The sequence below is a fragment of the Glycine soja genome, chromosome 1 (assembly GCF_004193775.1).
Source record: "Glycine soja cultivar W05 chromosome 1, ASM419377v2, whole genome shotgun sequence".
Lineage (NCBI taxonomy): Eukaryota > Viridiplantae > Streptophyta > Magnoliopsida > Fabales > Fabaceae > Glycine > Glycine soja.
This window is the reverse complement of record NC_041002.1, coordinates 55,649,616-55,671,510: the sequence shown is the minus strand read 5'-3', so window position 1 is coordinate 55,671,510 and position 21,895 is coordinate 55,649,616. Positions and strand designations below refer to the sequence as shown.

General features: G+C 32.0%; 3 protein-coding genes across 3 annotated transcripts; all 3 read right to left on the bottom strand.

Moving 5' to 3' along the window:
• Positions 1-5,898: 5,898 nt before the first annotated feature.
• LOC114398101 (late embryogenesis abundant protein At1g64065-like) lies at positions 5,899-6,555 on the bottom strand. Its single transcript, XM_028360284.1, has one exon. The coding sequence runs from the start codon at positions 6,553-6,555 to the stop codon at positions 5,899-5,901; it is 657 nt and encodes a 218-aa protein (XP_028216085.1).
• A 2,853-nt stretch (positions 6,556-9,408) lies between these two features.
• On the bottom strand, positions 9,409-10,245 carry LOC114405919 (late embryogenesis abundant protein At1g64065-like). The gene has a single exon (XM_028368444.1). The coding sequence runs from the start codon at positions 10,095-10,097 to the stop codon at positions 9,543-9,545; it is 555 nt and encodes a 184-aa protein (XP_028224245.1). The 5' UTR covers positions 10,098-10,245; the 3' UTR covers positions 9,409-9,542.
• A 1,282-nt stretch (positions 10,246-11,527) lies between these two features.
• Positions 11,528-21,518, bottom strand: LOC114425129 (respiratory burst oxidase homolog protein A-like). Its single transcript, XM_028391914.1, has 14 exons — positions 20,639-21,518; positions 20,361-20,520; positions 19,920-19,968; positions 17,868-17,981; positions 15,381-15,803; positions 14,323-14,709; positions 14,123-14,218; positions 13,779-13,894; positions 13,417-13,584; positions 13,152-13,311; positions 12,799-12,996; positions 12,534-12,662; positions 12,313-12,391; positions 11,528-12,238 (listed from the first exon to the last, which is right to left on the bottom strand). The coding sequence occupies exons 1-14, from the start codon at positions 21,231-21,233 to the stop codon at positions 12,129-12,131; spliced, it is 2,784 nt and encodes a 927-aa protein (XP_028247715.1). The 5' UTR covers positions 21,234-21,518; the 3' UTR covers positions 11,528-12,128.
• Positions 21,519-21,895: the final 377 nt, after the last annotated feature.

The following is a 21,895-nucleotide window of genomic DNA, read 5'->3' as shown; positions in this document are numbered from 1 at the left end:
AGCTTGTGTCTCCCGCTTCTAGGATTCATAACTGGTCGTGATTTAACACATCTTGTATTTTCCTGGATCTTGTGTGCTTACGCTTCAAACCTGCTATAAAATGTTTCCCTGTTATGAGCAAGAACGTTTTCGACATTACATGCACTGTATGGAGGATGGGATTCATCATCGTCCAATTAATTCTTCATGAAAATAGAATAAGATGGATTCATTCTGCATCAATTAAGTTGAGCTATTTTTTTTATAATAAATATATTCTTCGTCAGTCATTTATGACAATAACAATTAAGTCTTATTTCACGTGATGATATTTTGTCGGAAAAAAAATTCACGAGATGATATCATAAATCAAATAACTCCACAACATCATATTCTGATTTGTGAATCATATTTATAGACGAAATATTCAAATTTGAAACGTTTTAAATGTTTTCACCTATATTTTACCTACAGTGACAGATGATGGCATAGTCGGCAGTTTTTTTATTAGGAGCCAAAACATAATATTAATATTTTATAATCATTACGATTATATATATTCTAATATAATAGGAAAAGAATTTTCATTCAAACACTAGTACTCTTCATTCTTACATAATAATAAGAATAAAGAATAGACCATCATATTAATCCCTCAACTACTCAAGTATTGTCTTCTCTCTTATCTAGTCCCTAAAATAAATAAATATATAGATAATCCCTTAATTATTAAATATCTATTGGTTTAGTCCCTTAATTGGTATATTTTACTAATGCCAGAACCGAATTGATAGGTTTTTTATACTTGAAGGACTACTTTTTTTTTTTTTTTGTAATGGAGAATTAGTTATATAATTTTCTTATTTTAAGGACTATTTAGGAGACAGTAACATTTTAGAGATGAAATTGATAGTTTATTCCAATATTAAATTTATATTATTGAATTTTTCAGTCATTTTCCTGTCCATGTATATAATCATAAAATTTTTCAGTTAGACATCTTCCCATTTTGTGACAAAATCAAGTCTTAACAACGTTAGAAATTTCTATAACCAACAACTATGCATACTATATATAAAAATCATAGTCCATTATATATATAAAAAAAGGTTAAAATAAATTCAAGACTTAAAATATTTTTTTGCAAAATATATATAAATATAAGTGCATAATAAATAAAACTAAGGATATTGAGAAATAACTAATGATGGAAAAAAAAATCAGATTATTTGTTTGAATATATATATACGTACATTATTTGTTTTTTTTACAGAATATAAATTACTTGTTTGAAAGCAGCCGAAATGATAATCGTTCATGGGACAAACAGAATGACACCTATTTATATTTAACGATTAAATAATAGGTTTATTGACCCATTCGGCTTTTTCGACTATTTGTTCCATTTCGTACTTGGTATGGGCTTTGCTATACTTACCGTGTTTCTATTAAGTTTACATTTCAACTTTTTTTACAAAAATAAAAAACATTCTTGATAGAAACATATTTCTATTGCATATTTATCACAACAATTTCCACTTTGTTACGGAAGTGTGGATGCATAAAATCAAAAATATGTTTCTGTTTTATATTGTGAATTTATATATGAAGGAAATGATAAATATCCATTTTGGTCATTTAATTTGTTGGACACTAACCGTTAGATCTCTTAAAGATAAAATATTAAAATTTTGTTCCTAAATTTGAGAAAAGTGCAACAAATCCATCATGCCTTAAGTTAAGACTAGGTTTTATTGCTGACATTAGTTAAGACTTCTTTTGCTGGCATTGATTAAGATTTTATTGGTTGACATCAACTAAGATTATTTTTTGGCCGACATCAATCATTGCTATTTTTTTGTCGATGTCGACTAGGTTTTTTTTGTTGTTGGCATTAACTAGGGTTTTACAATTGACGTCAACTATGACTACTTTTTTGTCAACATCGACCGACGATGATTTTTGGCACACATTAGCCATGACTATTTTTTGGCCAATACTAGTTAGGGTTTTTTTTGTTTGACATCTATCAAGGCTATTTTTTGAGTGACGTCGGCTATGAATTTTCCAATCGATTGTTAGACGAGACAATTTTTTCGTCAACGTCTGTTAGATCATTTTGGACGATGTTGGTTAGTGATATTTTTTAGTTGACATCGACCAAAAAATAGCCCCAACTTTTGTTGATCGGATAAACATTGGTTGATGTTAGCCGTAAAAAAGCCTCAATCGACATCGACTGAAAAAAAAAACCTAGCCGATATCAACAAAAAAACAAGAATAATGTGGACCAAACACCCTAGCCGATGTTAGCAAAAAAAATAGTCATGACTGATGTCAATCAAAAACCCTAGTTGACGTTGACCAAAAAATGGTCTTAGAAGACATCTACCGAAATAAAACCCCAGTTGGCGTCGACCAAAAATAGCCTCGACCAATGTCGATCGAAAGATGTTGGCCGAAAAAACTCTAAAAGACATCGACCAAAAAATATCCTTGACCAAAGTTGGTCAAAAAAATCATAGGCGGCATCATTCGAAAAATAGCATCGGGCGATGTCATCTAAGAAACATCGTTAGCTAAAGTCAGCCAAAATACTCTGGACAACATCGACAAATAAATAGTCTTGAACAAAGTCGGCCAAAAATATCCTAACCAACATCGTTTGAAAAAAATAGCATTGATCGACGTTGGTTGAAAAATATCATCAACCAAAGTCAGCCAAAAAAACTCTAGCCGACATCGCCCAAATTATAACATTGACCGACGTTGATTGAAAAACATCATCAACTGAAGTTAGCCAAAAAACCTCTGGACGACATCGGCCAAAAAATAGCTCTAACCAAAGTCGTGTGAAACATAGCACTGGTTGACGTCAGTTGAAAAACATCATCAACTGACGTATGTCTAAAAATAGTCTCAGTTGACGTCAACTAAAAAATAGTCTCGGTCAATATCAAACAAAAAATATTATTGGCCAAAAATTCCATGTCGATCTCTACCAAAAAATTGCCCTAACCAATTAGGATCGAAAAAAATCATAGCGATGTTGATCAAATATTACCCACAAATTCTTTTATTATTGATTTGGATTAATTTTAATCCATTAAATATTGATAAGAGGATTTATTGGAATTTAAAAATTAATGAATAAATGATTAACCATTATAAAATTAAATGGAGGGATTTGAATCCATTCATTTGTTTTATTATTATTTTTTAATTTATGTGTGGTGCTGACTTAATGAAATTAAATTATCACGGAATAAGTTTTGTTTTTTTCCTATTTTATTCTCTTTCTCTCCTGCCGCAGCTCCACTTGCCGTAGTTTCAGAAAAAATAAAATAAAAAATCCAAGCTCCAAATTGACAAAATGCTACCGGTGGCCATAAGAATGCTGCAATTCCTAAACAACAAGACTTCACACTTAATTATGACTTATGATTTTGTTTCATGATACTTACAGTCATTTTCTAGTTTAAACTATTATAGTCACTTTGCAATAATAACTCACTCTATCACTCCACTAAGCTTAATTTCTTGCTCTTATTATTATTCAGATTGGAAGCGGAATTTGAAGGTGAAAGAGAATGGGAGCAAATGAAGAAGCAACGAATGACATGATGCAGAGGTTTTTCACTTTTTGAAGCAACCTAGCATCCCGCAATTCATCCCCTCGCAAATGCGCGCGAGGCATCATCAGCATCAAAACCCTCGCACCTGCCCCATTTCCCCTACACCCACCCGCACGCGATCACTCTCCCAGCTGCGGCAATGGAGGTGTTGATATAGCAAAACTTATTAGTGACAATTTAGCTTTAGCCTAGGCATTTTTTATGATGACAAATAAATCTCTTTCTTTTTTCCTAACCTCATTTAGCTTTAGGTTAAAAAAGAATGGATTTGTTGAATTTTTTGTAAATTCAAAAATAAAATTTTAATTTTTTATCTTTTTAAGAATTTAACTGTCAACAAATTTAATGATTAAATTGAATATTTATCTTAAAAAAGATGTGTTTCTATATCATGTGTATAGGGAATTCCTTATTATGTGATATAAGTAAAAAAATCTTAAATATCTTTGATCATGACACTTAGTTTCATATTACAAATAAGAATCAGAATGTCAACAATAGTAATTATAACAAACTTAGGTACACAATCACAATGAAAATACTTTTTTGTTACATCGGAAAAAAAAGGAGAGTTCTGAAAGCTCTCCTGAATAGCGTTGCAAAGCTGGAAGAAGATAGGGGAGCTATGACGGCATGAGACGGAGAGTGGTCTATAGGTCCGATGTGGGACTTTTATAGTTCTCCAACACTCCCCATTAAGTCTAACTAGATTGGACCAGTTGTGACTTGCATACCATCATGATTTAGAAATATAAAAATTTGGTATTATTAATGTTAGATAAAATTGATTTTGTCTCAAAATTCTAATTTGATTTGAAGTGATAAAATGTAGCTTTAGTTGAAAAATTTATACCATATTTTATACCAAACTTACTTTCAATATAAAAGCATCCGCACATAAATTATTTTACTTGAAAATCAATTTTACAAAAGTTGATTTACATTTTACACACACTTCCTTGTATTGGAAAATAAAATGTATTTTACACACACTTCCCTGAGGCTATATATGTTTATATATAAAAAATATTTTTTTTCCATTTTGCTAGAAAAATAAAATAAAACCTGAAGCAATTAAAAAAAAATCCCCTTTTGTACGTGCTTGGCTGAAAAAATAACTTTTAACATTTGCATAACGACTCATCTTTTTATTCTACTTTTTAACTTCTTTATGTTAAAAGATTAACTTATTCTGGTGTGTTGAATCGTTTCACGCTCGTTTATTGGACAGAACCCACAAACTTTCTTGTGGACTAAGCAATAATGCATGCTTTTCAGTATTTGGGTAAGTTTGTCTTACATTTTAGTTCAATTAGTTGTAAAGTAATTGTTGTTAATTTTTTTTAAGATCTCTATTTTGAAAGTAAGCTTTTTCAGAAACTATAATTTTGTAGGAAACTCTAATCCATTAGTAAATGTACCCGTGAATTCATGTGGATAATGCTGAAATTTCCATGAAATTCCATAAACAAAAAAAAAAAAATACAATTTGGCGGGAAAATATCCCGCTAGTTTTATATCTATAAAAAAAATGTTCATATAATTAATAGTCCGTAGGAAAAATTGTATGAAATACATGTGAAAAAATTCACAGAAAAATCATATAATAATTCTAGTAGTATACATGCAATAATAGATTTGATAATTTTAAGATAGTTAACATAATAACGTTATATATAAAATTGAAAAAGTTAAAAAGCAAAGTTATATGAACCATATGAAAATAAGTGTGGGTCAAAAGCATACTTATTTTTTATTATTTTCAACCATAATATGAATTTTTTACATATAATAATATGTGTAATGTGCAATTAAGTTGGTAAAAGTGTAAGTCGCTCAAGATAAAAATCTGCTGCTTGAATGAACTATGAAACACCAGTTAACAGCAATATCAGAATAGTACTCAAAAGGTCGATGATTAGTTATTTTCTTTGGCATATGTGGATTGGAACAAAGAAAATAGAAGTAAAGAGAAAATATAAACACAAGAGAGAGAAATGTTAATTTTAGAAATTAACAAAAAATATATATTTTTTCCTTTCCTTTCAATTCAATTTTTTTAATCTCAGCATTCCTTTCTTTCCACGGTACAACTAGAAACACAGACTATAAAATTGAAATGTAATGGATTGCCATTTGCCAATGCAAACTATTTTACTACCATTGATAAATATGATTTCATCATTAAAGCCCTGAATAGTATGATCATTATGAAACATATATTCTTTAATGATTTGACAGTACACGATAAAACGAAGAACAATAACAACCTTGCTAGTTGCTATTAGCATTGGAAATGTTGTGTGGAATATGAGGTCAAGTTGAGATTCAGAATACAAGCCACTTCTATGGTCTTTTTCTTATTTACCATGTTCAGCACGTGCACTGTACCACTTAATTTTGCGTAGCTTCTGAGTTTCAGCATGCCTGCAGAGTCAGAGTGGGTAGTATCATTGGTTAGATTTCTCTTTACTACCACTAGCTTAGTACTGAAACTCATGTGAACCACGAAATCGATTTCTTTGGTTTCTCTACCCTCCAATCTCGCACCTTCCAATTCCCATGCACCAACACTGGAAGCCCCATAGAGCACACTCACTCTAGTGTTCCCGTAATAGAAGCGACAGAACAAGTTTGGGTTCGTGAGGGACACGCGAGCTAGCAAGGTCACCTTAAAGGAAGAATTTGATGAAACACTATGATTATTATAAGTATTGTGCATCAACCTGGCTGATTTCAACTGAATCTGGGGATCTCCCACCCGCAACACGATAGATGCAAAAACAAGCCAAATGAACAATATGGCTACAAAGACAACCAAAGCATACACCAAACATTTGCTGCTTTCTTTTTCTTCTTTGCGTGATGGGAACATGGCGATCACTTCCTCTGTTGTCATGCTGGATTTGTTTGCCACAGGACTTGACAAGGACTTTGCCATTTCTTTTCTTATTTTCAGAAACTGAAACTTGAAATTTTGCCAGAGAACTTCTGCTTTGGCGTGTGGGACAAAACTCCTTCTGTTCTGGGGAGAATACTTACATTTTATAGACTTTTTAATCGGGTTATTCTTTGTTTACTTACTTTTTCCTTAATTATTTTACTAACAAAGAATAAAAAATAATAATTTTTCCTTATCTCATTCATATGCTATAAGTTTTTTAAATTATTTTTTTTATTATCTTTGTGCCTTTAGAGAACATAAGTTATGAGAATGTATAATTTCTAATATTAAGGATGATGGAAACATGTATGATATTATGTTAGCCAAGTCTTTGATTTGAAAAGAGAATAGAGAAGAAATGATGTAACCAAAGTAAAAAAATCTCTTATATTTTATAAACTTTTTATTTATCTTCTTATGTGTTATTTTTATTTACATTTTTATTTAATTTCTCAAATTATTTTTTCTTTTTATTAATTTTCTTTTGTTTTTTATTGCTTTGATTTTTTCTCTCATTTTTAGGTATAGTTGAGGTGTTTGAAATTTGCATGCCATGAATTTTTAAGAAAAGCAAAAGAAGGGACATAATTGTGAAGAGTGTTGACTTGTTGACAAGTGCACTAAATTGTCACAAGTAGTAAAGTATTCGGAAGTTCGAGTATCGTTTGTACTTAGATTAATACAAATCTAATTTTTGATGCAAAAGATAAGAAATTTAAAATAAAAGATAAAGAAAGATAATAGATAAGATAAATATTTAAAGATAAAAATAGAAGATAGAAATTAAAAGATGATAAAGCTAAAAAGATAAGATATGATAATGTTGGGACGTGGCATGTCCTATTTCCCTAGGATATATGATTTTATGATTTTTCTTTACCAATTTAGGTGATTCTATCCTACCCACATCTATTCATACCTGTCCCTGATGCCTTACGATGACAAGTCTATTTTACCTATTTATCTCCCAAATGTCTTTGCAAAGACTCAATAGATGAAATGCATGAAGTGCTAATTCTATATGTTTGCTTTGACGCATGGACATAATGCAATCACTCTACGCCTAGCAATGATTTTATTATGATATATTTTCTTCTTGTTCTATTAGAAGTTATCCTCTTCCGAGCGTCTAACCCCTAAAACTAATGCATGCATATCTTCTTTAAATCTTATTTAGAAGTTACCCTCTCCCGAGCATCTAACCTAACCCCTATCAGAATATAATGAGTATGCAAGATAAAAACAGAAAAGAAAAACATGGAAAGAAAAACATGGCTTCTATGCCTACCAGGCCCTAACTAAGAGTTTAGCCACTTATGACCATTGATGGCTTTAGATCGCACGCTTAACGTGCACGTTGCAGGCTTAGCGTGTGCTTCTAATTTTTTCAAGCAAAAGATAAGAAATTTAAAATAAAATATGAATGTTTCATTAAAAAATATGAATTTTAATATATAAAATCAAATTCTTACGTACGAAACCTACGTATAATAATTCTTCAGTGAGATAGTGTTTATTTAAGCAAAAAGTTCAGTGAGACATTATTTACTGCAGTGCGTCTCTCTTTTTTCTCTTATTAGCACCGGAGGCAATTCACAAAAAAAATAAAAAGCACTCGAGGCAAAGAATTTGGATGTACGTATTGAATATTAACCTTTTTTGTTTACGGAATTACAGAACGCGCTTTCAGTTTCTTCTCACAGAAGGTCTTTTGTTTTTTTTTTCCCCGAAAGCCTTCTCACAGAAGTTATAAATAAATTAAAGCTTTCACATTATATAACTCTTGTCTTTTCATTTTCTTCAGTTTCTTCGTTACTAAGTTCTAAAACCAGAACAAAGTATGAGTTAATCCACCTAGCCAAAGAGTCTAGTGGCAAGCATTTTATATGTGGTGACACAGAAAGCGTAAGATCCATCTTTGCTGTTTCCAATACATGCGTTTGCTTTCTTGTCATTTTTAGCTTTTTCAATTACAAGGTTTTATGAAGGTTAGTTTTGCGTCAAAAGTTGTTTATAATTTTGCCCCACTCATAAATGTATTAAATAATTTTGTTGTAATTGTTAACTTTTTCCGAAAAAAATAATTGATAAAAATTTCTATCATCGAAAAAGTTTCTATTTCAAATGATAATTTTCTTATAATTTATAAAATATAGATTATTTCAAAAACGAATTTAAGGAAATATAATTTTTTTTCTTAAAAACTTCGCTGAACCGCCCAATAATGATATACTACTTACTAGGTAATCTGAAATCTGAATAGATGCTTCATGAGTGAGTGAGTTTAAATTTAAAATAAATATTTTTTATATATGTATTATTTTAGAAAACAGATAGAATTTACTTCTTAAAAAAATAAAAATATTTTTTTTAATTTAAAACGATTTACCCAAACTTATCTGAAAATCAGAAAATTACTTATTTTGTTTAAAAAAACATTTATTCTAAAAACAAACTCATTCTATATATTTATTTGTTAAGCTTGATCATGTTCGTCTTCTAAATCACTATCCCCTTTCAAGCATTATATTCCAACTAAGTCACACAATGTTCTTTATCAAAGTTTCAGTTTTAATTTATAATTTATAAAAGTAAAGAAAATCAAAGCATAAACTTAATCATATAAAATTATTTTAATTAATTTTTTCTTAGAATTTGTTAAGAAAATTAAAAGTCTTAAAAACATCATGAGCTAAGTTAAATTAAATTGATTGGGAACGAACAGAGCCGCGTTTCTTAGTTATGACTTATGTGAGCCAATACGGGCCCCATATAAAACGTATCATGGTGAGCTAGATTAAATTTGACATCATAAATTCGTAACTGAATATTCGGAGAACTAAAACCATGTAACCAAACAAGTACCAAAAATTCACGTAGTACGGCAGTAATGTAACGTAAGGAAAAAATAAATAAAATAAAGGTACTATTGTAGAAGAGAACACCAAGAAACTAGCAAGCAGTACAAAGCAAAGGAAAAATAGCTATTGGCATTGAATACCCTGAATTGTGTGCGAGGTCAAGTTGAGCTTCATAGCACAAGCCATTTCTATGGTCTTTCTGATGTTGATAATCTTGAGCATATGAACTGTGCCACTAAATTTGACATTACTCGTGAGATTCAACGACCCCGAACTAATGTCAATAGAAAGATTCTCACTAATGGGTGCCTTAGCGGACATCAATTTCACAGTAACATTAATTTCTTTGGTTTCTCTGAAACGCACCCTGCCACCATTGATTTGCCTATCAGCGATCTTTACACCCGCATAGAGCACACTCACCCTGTTATTATTGTAACTGAAGGCGCCGAAATTTGGGTTCTTGATGCCGAGAAAGATGATGAGGGTGGCGTTGAAGGAAGGTGAAGTGCTGTAACTGATTTTGTTGGAAGTAGCTGATCTTAATTTGAGATATGGATTCTTGACGCGCAATAGGGACGCAAAAACCAACACAAGTGCGCATAAGATGACAAAGGCTGCCAGCAAATATACGAAACATTTGCCGCTTCTTCGCTCTTGCTGTATGGACTTGGCCATCGATCAATTGTTTGATATACTATGTCTTAAGGAGTAAGGCAATAATGTTTTGTCTGAATAGAATGGAATAGCAGCTAGAGTAGAGGGAGAGGGAATTCGCGTTTTCAGTTATGGAAGCCGAAGGAAGGAGTTGAGTCGATGAATTTAATTATTGTTTGAAAGTTGAATGAAGGGTCTGTATTACGTTAAGTTGTTATAGATTGCAATCAATCGTACATCAGTTAATTATCATCAACTATATATAAAAGAATTTTATTAGGTAGTAATCACATATATTTACTTTTTTTCTGACTTTTTTATCTTATAATACATAACTATACCTAATTAAGACAACTACATTTAATATATATTTTATTTTAAATTAATTAAAATAACTATGATATATATCTTTTTTATTCTAGAGCACAGGTCTCATTTAGTGTAGTTAATTATGTTCAAGTCGAGGAGATTATTATAAATGATAAAATTTCCTTTTCTGAATATTTAAAACTCGAAAACATTTATAACAAGTAATAAAAAATATTTTTTTATTTCTATTTGTAATTGTGTATTTACATTCAGTTAATCATCTTACCAACACAATAATGGTACATGATATAAAACACTAGATAATGTCGATCTTCAAATTAAGCCGAAGTGGAAAAAAATGAGTTTAAAGTTTGAGTGATTTTAACTATAGATACATTAAAAATTGATAGTTTTAGATTTACGTTAAATCGTCTTCTAAATTTCATATTAAAACACGCCTGAACACATTTCTTTTTAAATGATAAAACTGATAGCATTTTTTTATTTTGAAAGACCAAAAGCAATTGCCGGAAGTCCAGAAGACAATGCCGGCAAATACTGTCCTTTCTGAACCATTTTTTTTTTACAGAGATGGATTCAAAAGAAATGGGGCATGCCACCCAGAGTTCAAATGTTTTCTTAACATCTATTACAATGTTTTTACAATATTATATACTCTTATATTTAATCCCTTCTAGAAAAAATAATATTCAACAGCCCTAATATAAGATTGTTTGTTTGCCTCTGACTATTTATCATGTGCCATTCCATATAGCCACTTTTATGAAGTAGAAAAAAAATTCAAAATAAGAATGTTTATCCTTGATTTAATTTAAAGCTATTATAATTATAATTTAATAAAATTCATCAATAAATTTTAATTTATGCATGTTAAAATAAATTTACTTTGGAGAAGCAGTGCCCACTATAAATAGTAAAGGCTACTCGGAATATTGTGAACAGGCTCGGGAAAGCCAGTATGAATAAAGCCCAATTCACGTTAATTTTTTGTTGCAAACAACATCCAATTGGATGAACATTATTTTGATAATGAACAGATTGGAACTGCTTAACATAAGCTCATTTATAATTCCTGTTTAGCACCAATTTCCCTTATAGGATAAAAATAGTAGCCACTGGATAATAAAGAAAAAGAACATAGTCAACATACTATTAACAGTCTCGTCTCATGTACAGGGTTTATCTCCTTTCCTGGATAAGAAATCCAAGCAGAAGCAGCAGGGTCTAAACACTAGTTTCACCCACAATATTCTACAAAGATACTAGAATCCACTCGAAGAAAACGAAAATTTTGTATCTGTTTGTTGTCTTTTATTTTATTTAAAAAATAATCATTTCAATATTTTTATAAAAAAAATAATACAAAACGATTATTTTTTTCAAAGAAAAAATTATCCACACATGCCGTTCAACCTATGTCCTGCTCCTTGCCTTAGCCAGAACACTAACTAATTCCTTTTTATCACTTTCAAAACTGTTCTATATTTTCTATCGGATGTATCTTGCCAATAACCTATGCGGTTCGCCAGAATGAGGGCAATATCTCCTTTGAGCTGCAGCCACATGTATGATGAAAATGCCCAGCCATCTTGCTGGCCGGGATGTACAATGCCTCATATTCTATACTTAAGGTTTTAGCTTATTGAGCATATCTTATAATCTGGCCAATAAAATTAATTGTGTTGATTCTAGCTACAGATATGAAGCTCCGTCCAAATTCCCTTAGAAATGCTCCTTGTGGAACTCAAATTTTGTTTGACCTTTTTCGTTGAACTCGAAGCAGAGCTTGCTTAATTCTTTTGCCAAAACCGGTGCGCCACAATAGAAAACCCCTGATGCGAATCGAGGATGTTAGTGAAAGATGTAAATAATGTCTACAAATGCATGCTTGATTGGATTGACTGACCTATTCGTCCATTGCAGTGCTTAGAGCATATTCTAGAGAAAACTTTCTTCCAGTTAGGCTTAGCAAAATGAGTTCTCAGCTGATAGTAAAATTCAGAAATGCAAATCAAGGTTTAAAATCAACTTAGTCAAGACTGAAAAGCAAACTCTTTAGGACACTTCTATTTTTCCAAAACTAAAACGCATAAAGGGTAAGGTAAAGGGCAAAAATCAAAGGCTTACCCTAGTCCCGGAAACAATATCAACTCCATTTTTTGCGTGGTTGAGGGCTTGCACCATTGTAATGAGGGCGGATCTGGCATCTCCTTCCTCATATACGCTAGTTAAGTAGTTGTGCATCTCAATAACGCCCTGAAGTCCATAATTAGACATTGAATATTAGCTGATGCAAATATGACTTACTCATCTGGCAGAAATGGAAAGGAATACTAAGAATTCTTCAAGAGAAAATTCTTTAACGGGATAAATATTCCGTAGCAGTTAATACCCTTTGATCAAGTTCAGCAACTTCATTCATGACCCCTTTAAACCAATCGAAAGAACCTTGTTCTCTTGTTACCCAGTAGAAATATGCGTTGGTAGTCTTCAGTGTCTTCTTCCGTTTAGGAGAAATCTTATTAGAAGATAGTGAATCTGCGCTCCCAGTGCTAAGGTCTGAACCTCTACTTGAATCAGAGACTGAATCCTGGATAGAAAGCAACCATGATTATTATTTTCATCGTAAATAAAGACCTTCGAAGAATGGTCAGTTTGACAAGGCTTATTTTAAACATCATAGTGTTTACATTTTTACATGAAAAAGCGTCAATAAATATTGTTACTTGTTGGGCTAAAACTTACCGCCAGCTCCTCCATTTTGATGATATTGTTGAGAAGATCTTTCAGAATGCTGATAAAAGGTGTTGCTCCTATCCCGAGACCGACAAGTAGCAGGACATCATAGTTTCTGTAGTCTTGTGCTGGCGCACCGTAAGGTCCATCTATCCTTAACTTTGGTAAGCTGTGTAAATTATTCATACCAAGAAGACGACGGGAATATGAGCATAAATCATTTTTTCTTAGGACAAAGTTACAAGGCAAACAAATAAGCAAGCCCGCTACGTACCATTTCTTGGTGGTTTCATCAGCCCTGAGAAGCCCGCTCTTCCCAGCTAAGGGAGGCTCACAGGCCGCAGAGAATACCCTTTTGAGCTCCTGTGTCCAATCTCCCAGTTGCCGTATGTGAACACTCAGGTAGTCATCATCAGGGGCAGAGGTAATTGAAAACGGATGCCTGTCACACATACATTGTATTGTTAAATAGCGGCAATCGTAACATGTAAAAGGTGATATCATTTCAATTCCTTTCTTTTTTCGACATCCGAGACTGAGAGGGGTTAAACCAGTAGAGTACTAAATTTACATGAAGCATGAGAAATTCACTCAAATGGAGAAAAGTAATGTAGAAAAACAAAAATTGCAACTTACCACTCAAATGGAGAAACAGCAGGACATTGCACAAACATGTATTGTCCGCTCTTGTATCGAAATTGAGACGGCTTTGACATTTGCAATGTCAGAACATTTCCAGGATAAATGGCAACCTAAATGTTTTCACAAAGAAAAAAGATCCATAAGTTCGAGACGTTATTGAAAGCAGTGGTAGTTCTGATTCCTACAGTTTTTATTTTTTAGCATTGTCCACTTTGGCTATACACGATTAGCCAAGAGCAAATGTAAGCAAACAAGTAAAATGCCCAATATATAACGAATTTGATTAATCTTTTAGAAGCGCCTAACGCTACTTTTTATTCCCCTGCAGCCCTGCTCACCTTTATTAGACGGACTGTATAGAAACCAGAACGGAAGAATCTTAGCGTTCTTTCCCCGGCATAAAGTAAAATTGGAACGGCAAGATACATCCATGTCTGAAAACAGAGATCAATGTGTCAAGTAGCCAATAAGCAACAAGGAAAGAAAAACCTATGATAATGCTCCTAATCCTAAATAATTGGAATATGATACTGCATACCGTTTGAAGGTGCCATCTGCGCTCGAGGTAAAGATATACACCATGAATAGTGAGCAGGACATAAACAATCACAAATAGATGGTGAGAATACCAGAACGCATTGAAACCAGTGAGCCTATTAAACGGTTTAGGAAGCTTAACGAGATTTCTCCTGAACCATTTTGTTGCAAGAGTAAATGCTATTGCCATCAAAATCACCATCAGAATTCCTGTCACACCCTCAACCCCTTTAATGAGGTCTCCGTAACTGGGTTTATGATCACCAAATACGCCATCCAAATACGTCTCATAATCTTTTTCAGACGAATTTACAAGTCTAGGAAAATCACAAGCAAGGTGATTCCCGGCATGAAGTATAACACCAATCACTACTGCCGCAGCAATTGTCTGCAAGCATCCAGAACTAAACATTATATCCTTCCCTAGGAATCACATAAAAATTATTGTTGCGTTTTCTATTTTACTTTCGTGAGTGTCATTGAATTTCATGTAAATCCAAGTATATGCTAACATAGCTATGAATATATTCAACGATATGATGTGATTGCTTTAACAAATTAATTTAACTTTTAGGCAGTTTGCATGAATTCTTATGTTAATATAACTATGAGTATATTAAATATGAAAAATTAAATTTTGTAATATATTAAATTTTTCTTCTAATAGTTTTTACTTTTAATTATTTGATCAATACCCTTATGGTTAACAAATCCCCAATGATGCAGTAAAAAAAAAATCCCCAATGATCCCATCAAACTGTTCATGAATAAAATATCTAAATCCTCCTCTGTTAAAAGGAAAACCCTAATGAACAGATAAGAATACGTTACTAATAACCATAAAAGTGTAAGAAAACATTGTCATAAAAGTGATCTTACAATATCTTATCCTATAGACTTAAGGAGGGACAAGAGCACTAACTGGATCATCATACATAAGCAAGGAGGGATAAGAGCAAACACCACTTTGGAATGATAATTATAGAAACTTGACAGCGTTCACTACCTTTTATACATTATTCAACGTGTTTTCTCTGGTGGTGTTGTGTGGGGGCGTACCTTATGAAAGTTGATGTTATCATCGAAAGGTGCAATGTAAGCCAACTTGGTGGACCTGAGCCAAGTTATGGTATTTCTGCAGACGGGCAAGAGTATAAGTGCCATGTTGAACTTCAGAGTCTCAGCAGCACCTTTGGCCGCGAGAAGACAGTAACCCATGATATGATAAGCATTTTTCCTCTTGTACTCGATGAACTTCCACGTAAACAGCCCAATCATAGCAGAAATCCACAATGCTAAAATCCAAAGTCTCCTCCAATTTTCTTGCAAATAGTACAGCATTCTGCGGCTCATCCTACGTATCGGACTTCTCGCCCTTAGTCCTTGTAGGTTCTGGCTCAAAGCTTGACTGGTGTAGCTTAGTGCTTGGCTGTAGTTGAGATACGTGTCCTTTTGTAACAGAAGCGTCTCCAGTTGCCATAGCTGCGGCAACACAAAGACCATAAAAATGTCGCAAAACTAAAAGAGGTCGAATCGTATATGCAAAAGATATTTCAACACATGTCAACCTTATTCATCATATTATTAACGTGTCGATTATTTCCTTGATACAGAGCAACAAACAAAATGGAGCATGCGCACATACGAGTTGAATAAAACTACTCCACTCAATAGTAAGATGCTCAAGCATGAAGAAAGATGGACCTTAGAAACACCCCTCAACAATAATTCTTCAAAGTGCTGATGTTGAAAAAATATTCTTAAAAACACTATCACTATACACAGAGAGGATTTGTGTAAAAAAAAATCCTATTGAATATGATTGTCCATTTTTTTTATTACCAATGATTAATCTTTTACCAATTAAATAATATTTCTAAATATTTTTAATTATATTTTTTTGTATTTCACCTCTATTGTAAGATTAATGTTAATTTGTGTCTTCAAACTTGAATTAAGAAAACAATCTAAAAAATTATTACTAAAAAGGAAATATTCTTTTGTTATTTTGTATCGTACATCCTGTTTAACCAACCAATTGAGTAAAATTATCTTGGTAAAATATTATTATATGAAAAATATAAATATATTTAATATTTTGAAAATAATTACTAACATTTAATGGAGTTTAGATTAATGACTAATACGACCTGTTTATAAATTATACCCCACGACGTGATCTTGGTAAAATGTTTGAGCGAATAAATGCTCCTGTGTTTTATGCAAAGGATGATGACCAGACAATGTTAGCTTTAATTCGTCTAGTCTATATATAATTAACAAGTAAAAAAATATAAATGATAAGAAATTAAATTATTTAAAAGCACTATATTGAAAGCGCCATAAATAAAAGTAATGAAAGTAGGTTAGAAAGGTTCCATATTCTTTTTTACAGCTTAGTATGAAAAAAAAATGTCTAGTCTTTAAACTTATCCTTAAAAAAAACATATGTCAACCTTTTGAAATAAGAAGAAAACAATTCGCAATTTAGTCTTTCAAAGTTATCCTCGTTATCACATTTGTTTTTCAAAAAAATTAATCATCATATTAATCTTTCAAAAGATATTTTTATCACTTCTTAATTTACTTATCTAAAGTTTTTGTTATTAAAATAATTTATCATAAACTCTTCTTGTTACCATTTTAACTCTCAATAATATTACGTAATATGATGTGATATTTTTTTAAAAAAATTTAATTTATCACTAAATTACACATTTAAAAAATTATTTCATTACTTTAACTTATGGTAAAGACCAATATGAAATCATTATAAAAAGTATTTATTTTAATAAATAATATTCATTAAATATTTTTTATATTTATTTTACCCACAAGTGTCCTTAAACAATACAGCCCAACGCCTATTATCAATCACCCATATCTTCTAAAAGTTTTATATTGGTTAAATAAATTAATATGGTCACTACAATATATACTTAAGTAATTGATTTGAAGTAACATCATATTACGTGCATAATGACGAGGGCATCCTCAATTGACTATTTATAACATTCATCGACAAAACCTAGTAAGTCTAGGCATCGAGGGCTAGGCTACACCAATTAATTAACTAGCGTGTAATTTGTTAATCAATTTCGCCCAACTTTGGACGGTACTAAAGGAACAGAGCTGGTCATGCATTGACTTAATTAACCAGTTAATTAACACAACAAAACAAATTAAGTGGCCGTTTTCTCATGAATACATGGCATAAAAAATTAGTAGTATTAAACATATTAAGTATTTTTATTAAAATACTTAAAAGAATAAATAATATATTTTTATATTTTCAATATAATAAATATCGTTAATTAAAAGTTTCTATTTTTTAAAAACTTTTTATCATTTATTCTTAAACACAAACTAAAAACAACCCCAACAAATCTAACAATGGAAACCAAATTAATCATGGATTGGATTAACATTAATGTCTATCACTTACAAAGATTTTCTTTTGTGACGTACTCATATGTGTTAGAGAATTAAAATATATGCATGTATTCTTGATAAATTCATATGTTATCATTTGTAGAGAACTCCCACCTCGATGTAGCCAAGTCTTTCAGGGTCTAACTCTTCCATGATCAGAGCTGCGTATTCCTCGGCCTGCTCTTTCAATCTGGATAATTTATTTGCTGAAGCGCTTAGCATAATGATCTGAAAATCAAATGAGATATGTCAATTGTTTGATACAAAATTTAATTTTAAAGAGTGATATTATTTAATTTAATGATAAAATTTTCATAAGTTTATAAATTCTCGTTTCTAGCAATATCGTCGGGTGGAGGAGGTATCAGTTAGAAACCGTGTAAGAATTGTGAGTTATCTTCACATGTTCGGGACTTAAGGTATTATTTTTCTTGGCAAAAGAAAAAGGTTGTTTTATTATTATTATTATTATTATTATTATTATTATTATTATTATTATTATTATTATTATTATTATTATTATTATTCACCCGACTTGTACTGAAATAAGGTCAAACTATCAAATAACTAAGAGCCACAAATTTTCTTTAATCCAAATTTAAAGAAATTATATTTTTAATATCTAAATTTGAGAATATTAATTTAAGTTATTCTCTTTTAACCTAAGTTTAAACTTAATTCAACGCTAAAATCGAGCTGGTAGAGTGAAATTATTTCTTATTTATATATCCTATTTAGATATTATTTTTAGTTGATATGATATTTATATTTTTTTTCAATGTACTCTTTCATGTCAAATTAGACATTTTAAGTATAAAATTTACTTATAAGGAGAGTGATATGATAGGTTAAGTTAGAGTCTAATTAATTTAAATTCAAAAGTTAACTTATAAAATAAAAATTATCCATATTTATATATTTTATGTTATCATTATTTTTAGTCGATTGATGTAAATATGTGTTTCTTCAATATATTCAAATTTTAAAATATTTAACTAAAGACTACTAGTAAGTGTTATGTGCTGGCGCCAATAAACTAGTGATTAAACAAATTTCACGTAAGGCGATGTAATTTACAAAACAAACACCGAACTATTAGGATGAAACAATTATTTGATGGTTAGACAGATGGCATTTTCTATGACATGCACATTTTTGGATCACCTAAAAAAATGTTTAACGTAAATGACGACTATGCCCCCACCAACCGCACTGAAAGCGTCTACGTTATAAATTCCAGGAATTTGGTTTAATAAGGAAAATGAGAATGTGATGTTTGGGCTTGGTCATAGGCCTTAAAAGTGAAATTATGTTTGTACATTAAACTAATAAAATTTCTTTTACAACTATTAAAAAAATAAGAAGAGAAAATGATGTAATAAAATTAAAAAAAAATGTCATTTGATCAATATGACTTAACTTTCACTGGATAGCAATCAACAGTAACTAATAATATGCTTTATTGCTTTAGAACATTAGGAAACGTAGTAGTGGAAAGACTGAATAATAATAATTAATTTATTAAAAATATATCTGCACATTTAAAATTTTATATTATATTTACGTTTTATTTGTTTGAGAGATATAACCTTCATTGTAGACAACCAGGGTTCACCTAATCCTGGATATTGTTACGGTCAATTATTAAAACTCAACTTGATACCACACTACGCATTTGCATTGGCTACAGAACATACATAGCACAAGTGTCATTTGAATCAGAATAGCACCTATGCAAGCATAAACTACAAAATAAAATAATTAATTAAAATTATAATAAAAGTAGAAAATGCACGTGTTTTTTTCTTGAGGAAATTAACAAAAGAAAAGAAGAAAAGAAGGATAAGATAGATGATATATAAAATTCAAATTTTAAAAATAAAAGCAAACGATACATTTAAAACATATACAATTAAAGATATGGGTGCAATTAATTGTGTTAACTAAGTGTGCATGGGAAGAGATGAATTAACTACTTCTAACTGTAAGCAATTTTTTTAGCTAACTATATATGCCAAGTCTGTCTCTCCCTCTCTCGAAGTTGTTGAATCATTCCTCTAAAAAAAAGTTGTTGGTTATATGATTTACTATTCAAATTTTATTGGTAAACAGTCACGAATATCAGTTAATTACAAACCAGAAATGAAGTTTCAGACTGAAATGTACCTCTTTCACTTCTTCTTCGGTGATCCTACCATCTTCATTCTTGTCCACCCTATGAATGTCATTATGATTTAAATTAGACACGGAGAAAAAAAAAAACAAAGACAAGTAAGACAACGATATTTAGTTATTGGTTACAAAATGTAAAAAAAAAAAAATACATTTATCTCTATCACAATTAAAATATTTCATAATCTTATTTTATTTTAAATTTAGATTAATACAATATTTCTTTTCACCTCGCAATATTTCTCATAAATCTGTGAAATCCTTAATTATTAATTACCAAAGCAAATTACGAAAATTTAGGAAGACTATTATTTATCCTCTGCCCTGGAAAAGTACAAGTGTTTATTAAAGAAAAGAAAAAAAATGACGTGAAAGATTTTTTTTAACTAATTGGATTGTATACTTTAAAATAATATTCAATCAATCAACACTTACATGTCAAAGAATATCTGAAGCCGCGAATCAAAGCTTTGATCGGTAATTTGCGACCAGAATTCGTTAAGCTCGTCTCTGCTGATCTTTTCAACCTTCAGTCTACGTCTACGACTCAGCGCGTCAAATAGTTCCAGAGCGAACTCCTTAGAGTCCTTCATCCCTTCAAAAAATTAAACAAAGCATACAAAACTCTTCAAACAAGGAGTGAAAATGACAAACCGATTAAATGCACATGCAAAACGCAAGAATCTGAACTGAAATTTGAAAAGGAATCGTACCTATGCATTGCGCAAAATCAGTGCGATAAAGATAACCGTCCTTGGCAAGACTATAGAAATTGCTTTGCACCTCGTTCCAGGCGTCAGCGCCATTGGATTTACTGCTAATAAATTTCAGTCCACGGAGCGCTTTCTTCGTACCGGAGCGGTTGCGGTCAAGCTGAGCGCGCTGCTTCCTGAGATCTCGAGCCACCAACGCCGTTTCAGATCCGCCTTGGCTCCACGAGAACCACCGCAGCTCCGCCTTGAGCTCCTGCGAAAACTGCCTCGCCTTCGCAACCGCCTCGGCCTTCAGCTCCTGCGAGAACTGCCGCCACCGGTTAGGAGAGCTCCTCCTGATCGACGGCGACCACGCGGAGGACGTCGGAGTTTCGTTTCCACTTGTTGCGACGCCGTCGTCGATGTTAACGACAGTCACCGGCTCAACGTCGCGGAGAACGATGGTGTGATCGTCGTGAACATCGAGAGTGACCTCAACGTACTCGTCGGTGACGGAGTTGTACTCAGTTCCCGGCGAAGTCCCGGCGCTGACGAATGCCATCTCCGGCACGGTGTCGGACGCCCAGCGGCGTTCGTGCTTGGGAGCACCGTTCATGATTAAACAAAATCAGAAGAATGTATAGTATAGTTATAAGTTTTAATTTTATACTAATATACAGATATTTTAATCTAAGGTGGTATAAGTATGTTAAATGATGCGATAAGGTGCGTTTTGCTAACGTGCGCGGGAAGTTATATTCGGACGAATTTGGTTGGGGAAAAGAGAGAGTAGAGTATAGGACCGGGTGATTAATGTAAGGAGAATCAATCTACTAAGAAAAAGACAAGGTGTACAGAGCTATTGAGAGAAACGAAACAAAAAAATTGACCAAAGAAAAGGACAATGGCTTTGCTTTTGCAGCATAAATCAAATGAAGCTAGGCGCTGTTTGTTATACAAGTTAGGACTTCATAATGGGACATGGGAAGAACAAAGATTACGTGGAATAATTTATTCAGTAATTGGGTGTGTGTGGTTATTTAATAGAAAAATCAAAATGTGTATGTAGTGTAATGTGTGACTGAGAGCACCAAAAGACGTTCTTGTGTTATTTTGCATACGGCTGAGAGTGTGTGGTGGGCCCAGAAAAGGAAACTACGATTCCAGAGTCTCCGAAGTCGACGGCATGGATGGCCGAGTAAACTCCACTCACGGTTGTCGCCATCAATTGTTTTGTTTTTCTGGATTCTCCTTTTTTCTTCTTTTAAGTTTCAAGTA

What these genes read in the sequence shown, in the direction of transcription:
- LOC114425129 (XM_028391914.1), bottom strand. Translation starts at nt 21,233, where the DNA reads ATGAACGGTGCTCCCAAGCACGAACGCCGCTGGGCGTCCGACACCGTG. An exon ending in ATACAGTCCGTCTAATAAAG is followed by an intron (nt 13,895 to 14,122) that starts GTGAGCAGGGCT and finishes GAAAACATTTAG; the next exon opens with GTTGCCATTTATCCTGGAAA. An exon ending in TTGCTGAACTTGATCAAAGG is followed by an intron (nt 12,663 to 12,798) that starts GTATTAACTGCT and finishes TATGGACTTCAG; the next exon opens with GGCGTTATTGAGATGCACAA.
- LOC114405919 (XM_028368444.1), bottom strand. Translation starts at nt 10,097, where the DNA reads ATGGCCAAGTCCATACAGCAAGAGCGAAGAAGCGGCAAATGTTTCGTA.
- LOC114398101 (XM_028360284.1), bottom strand. Translation starts at nt 6,555, where the DNA reads ATGGCAAAGTCCTTGTCAAGTCCTGTGGCAAACAAATCCAGCATGACA.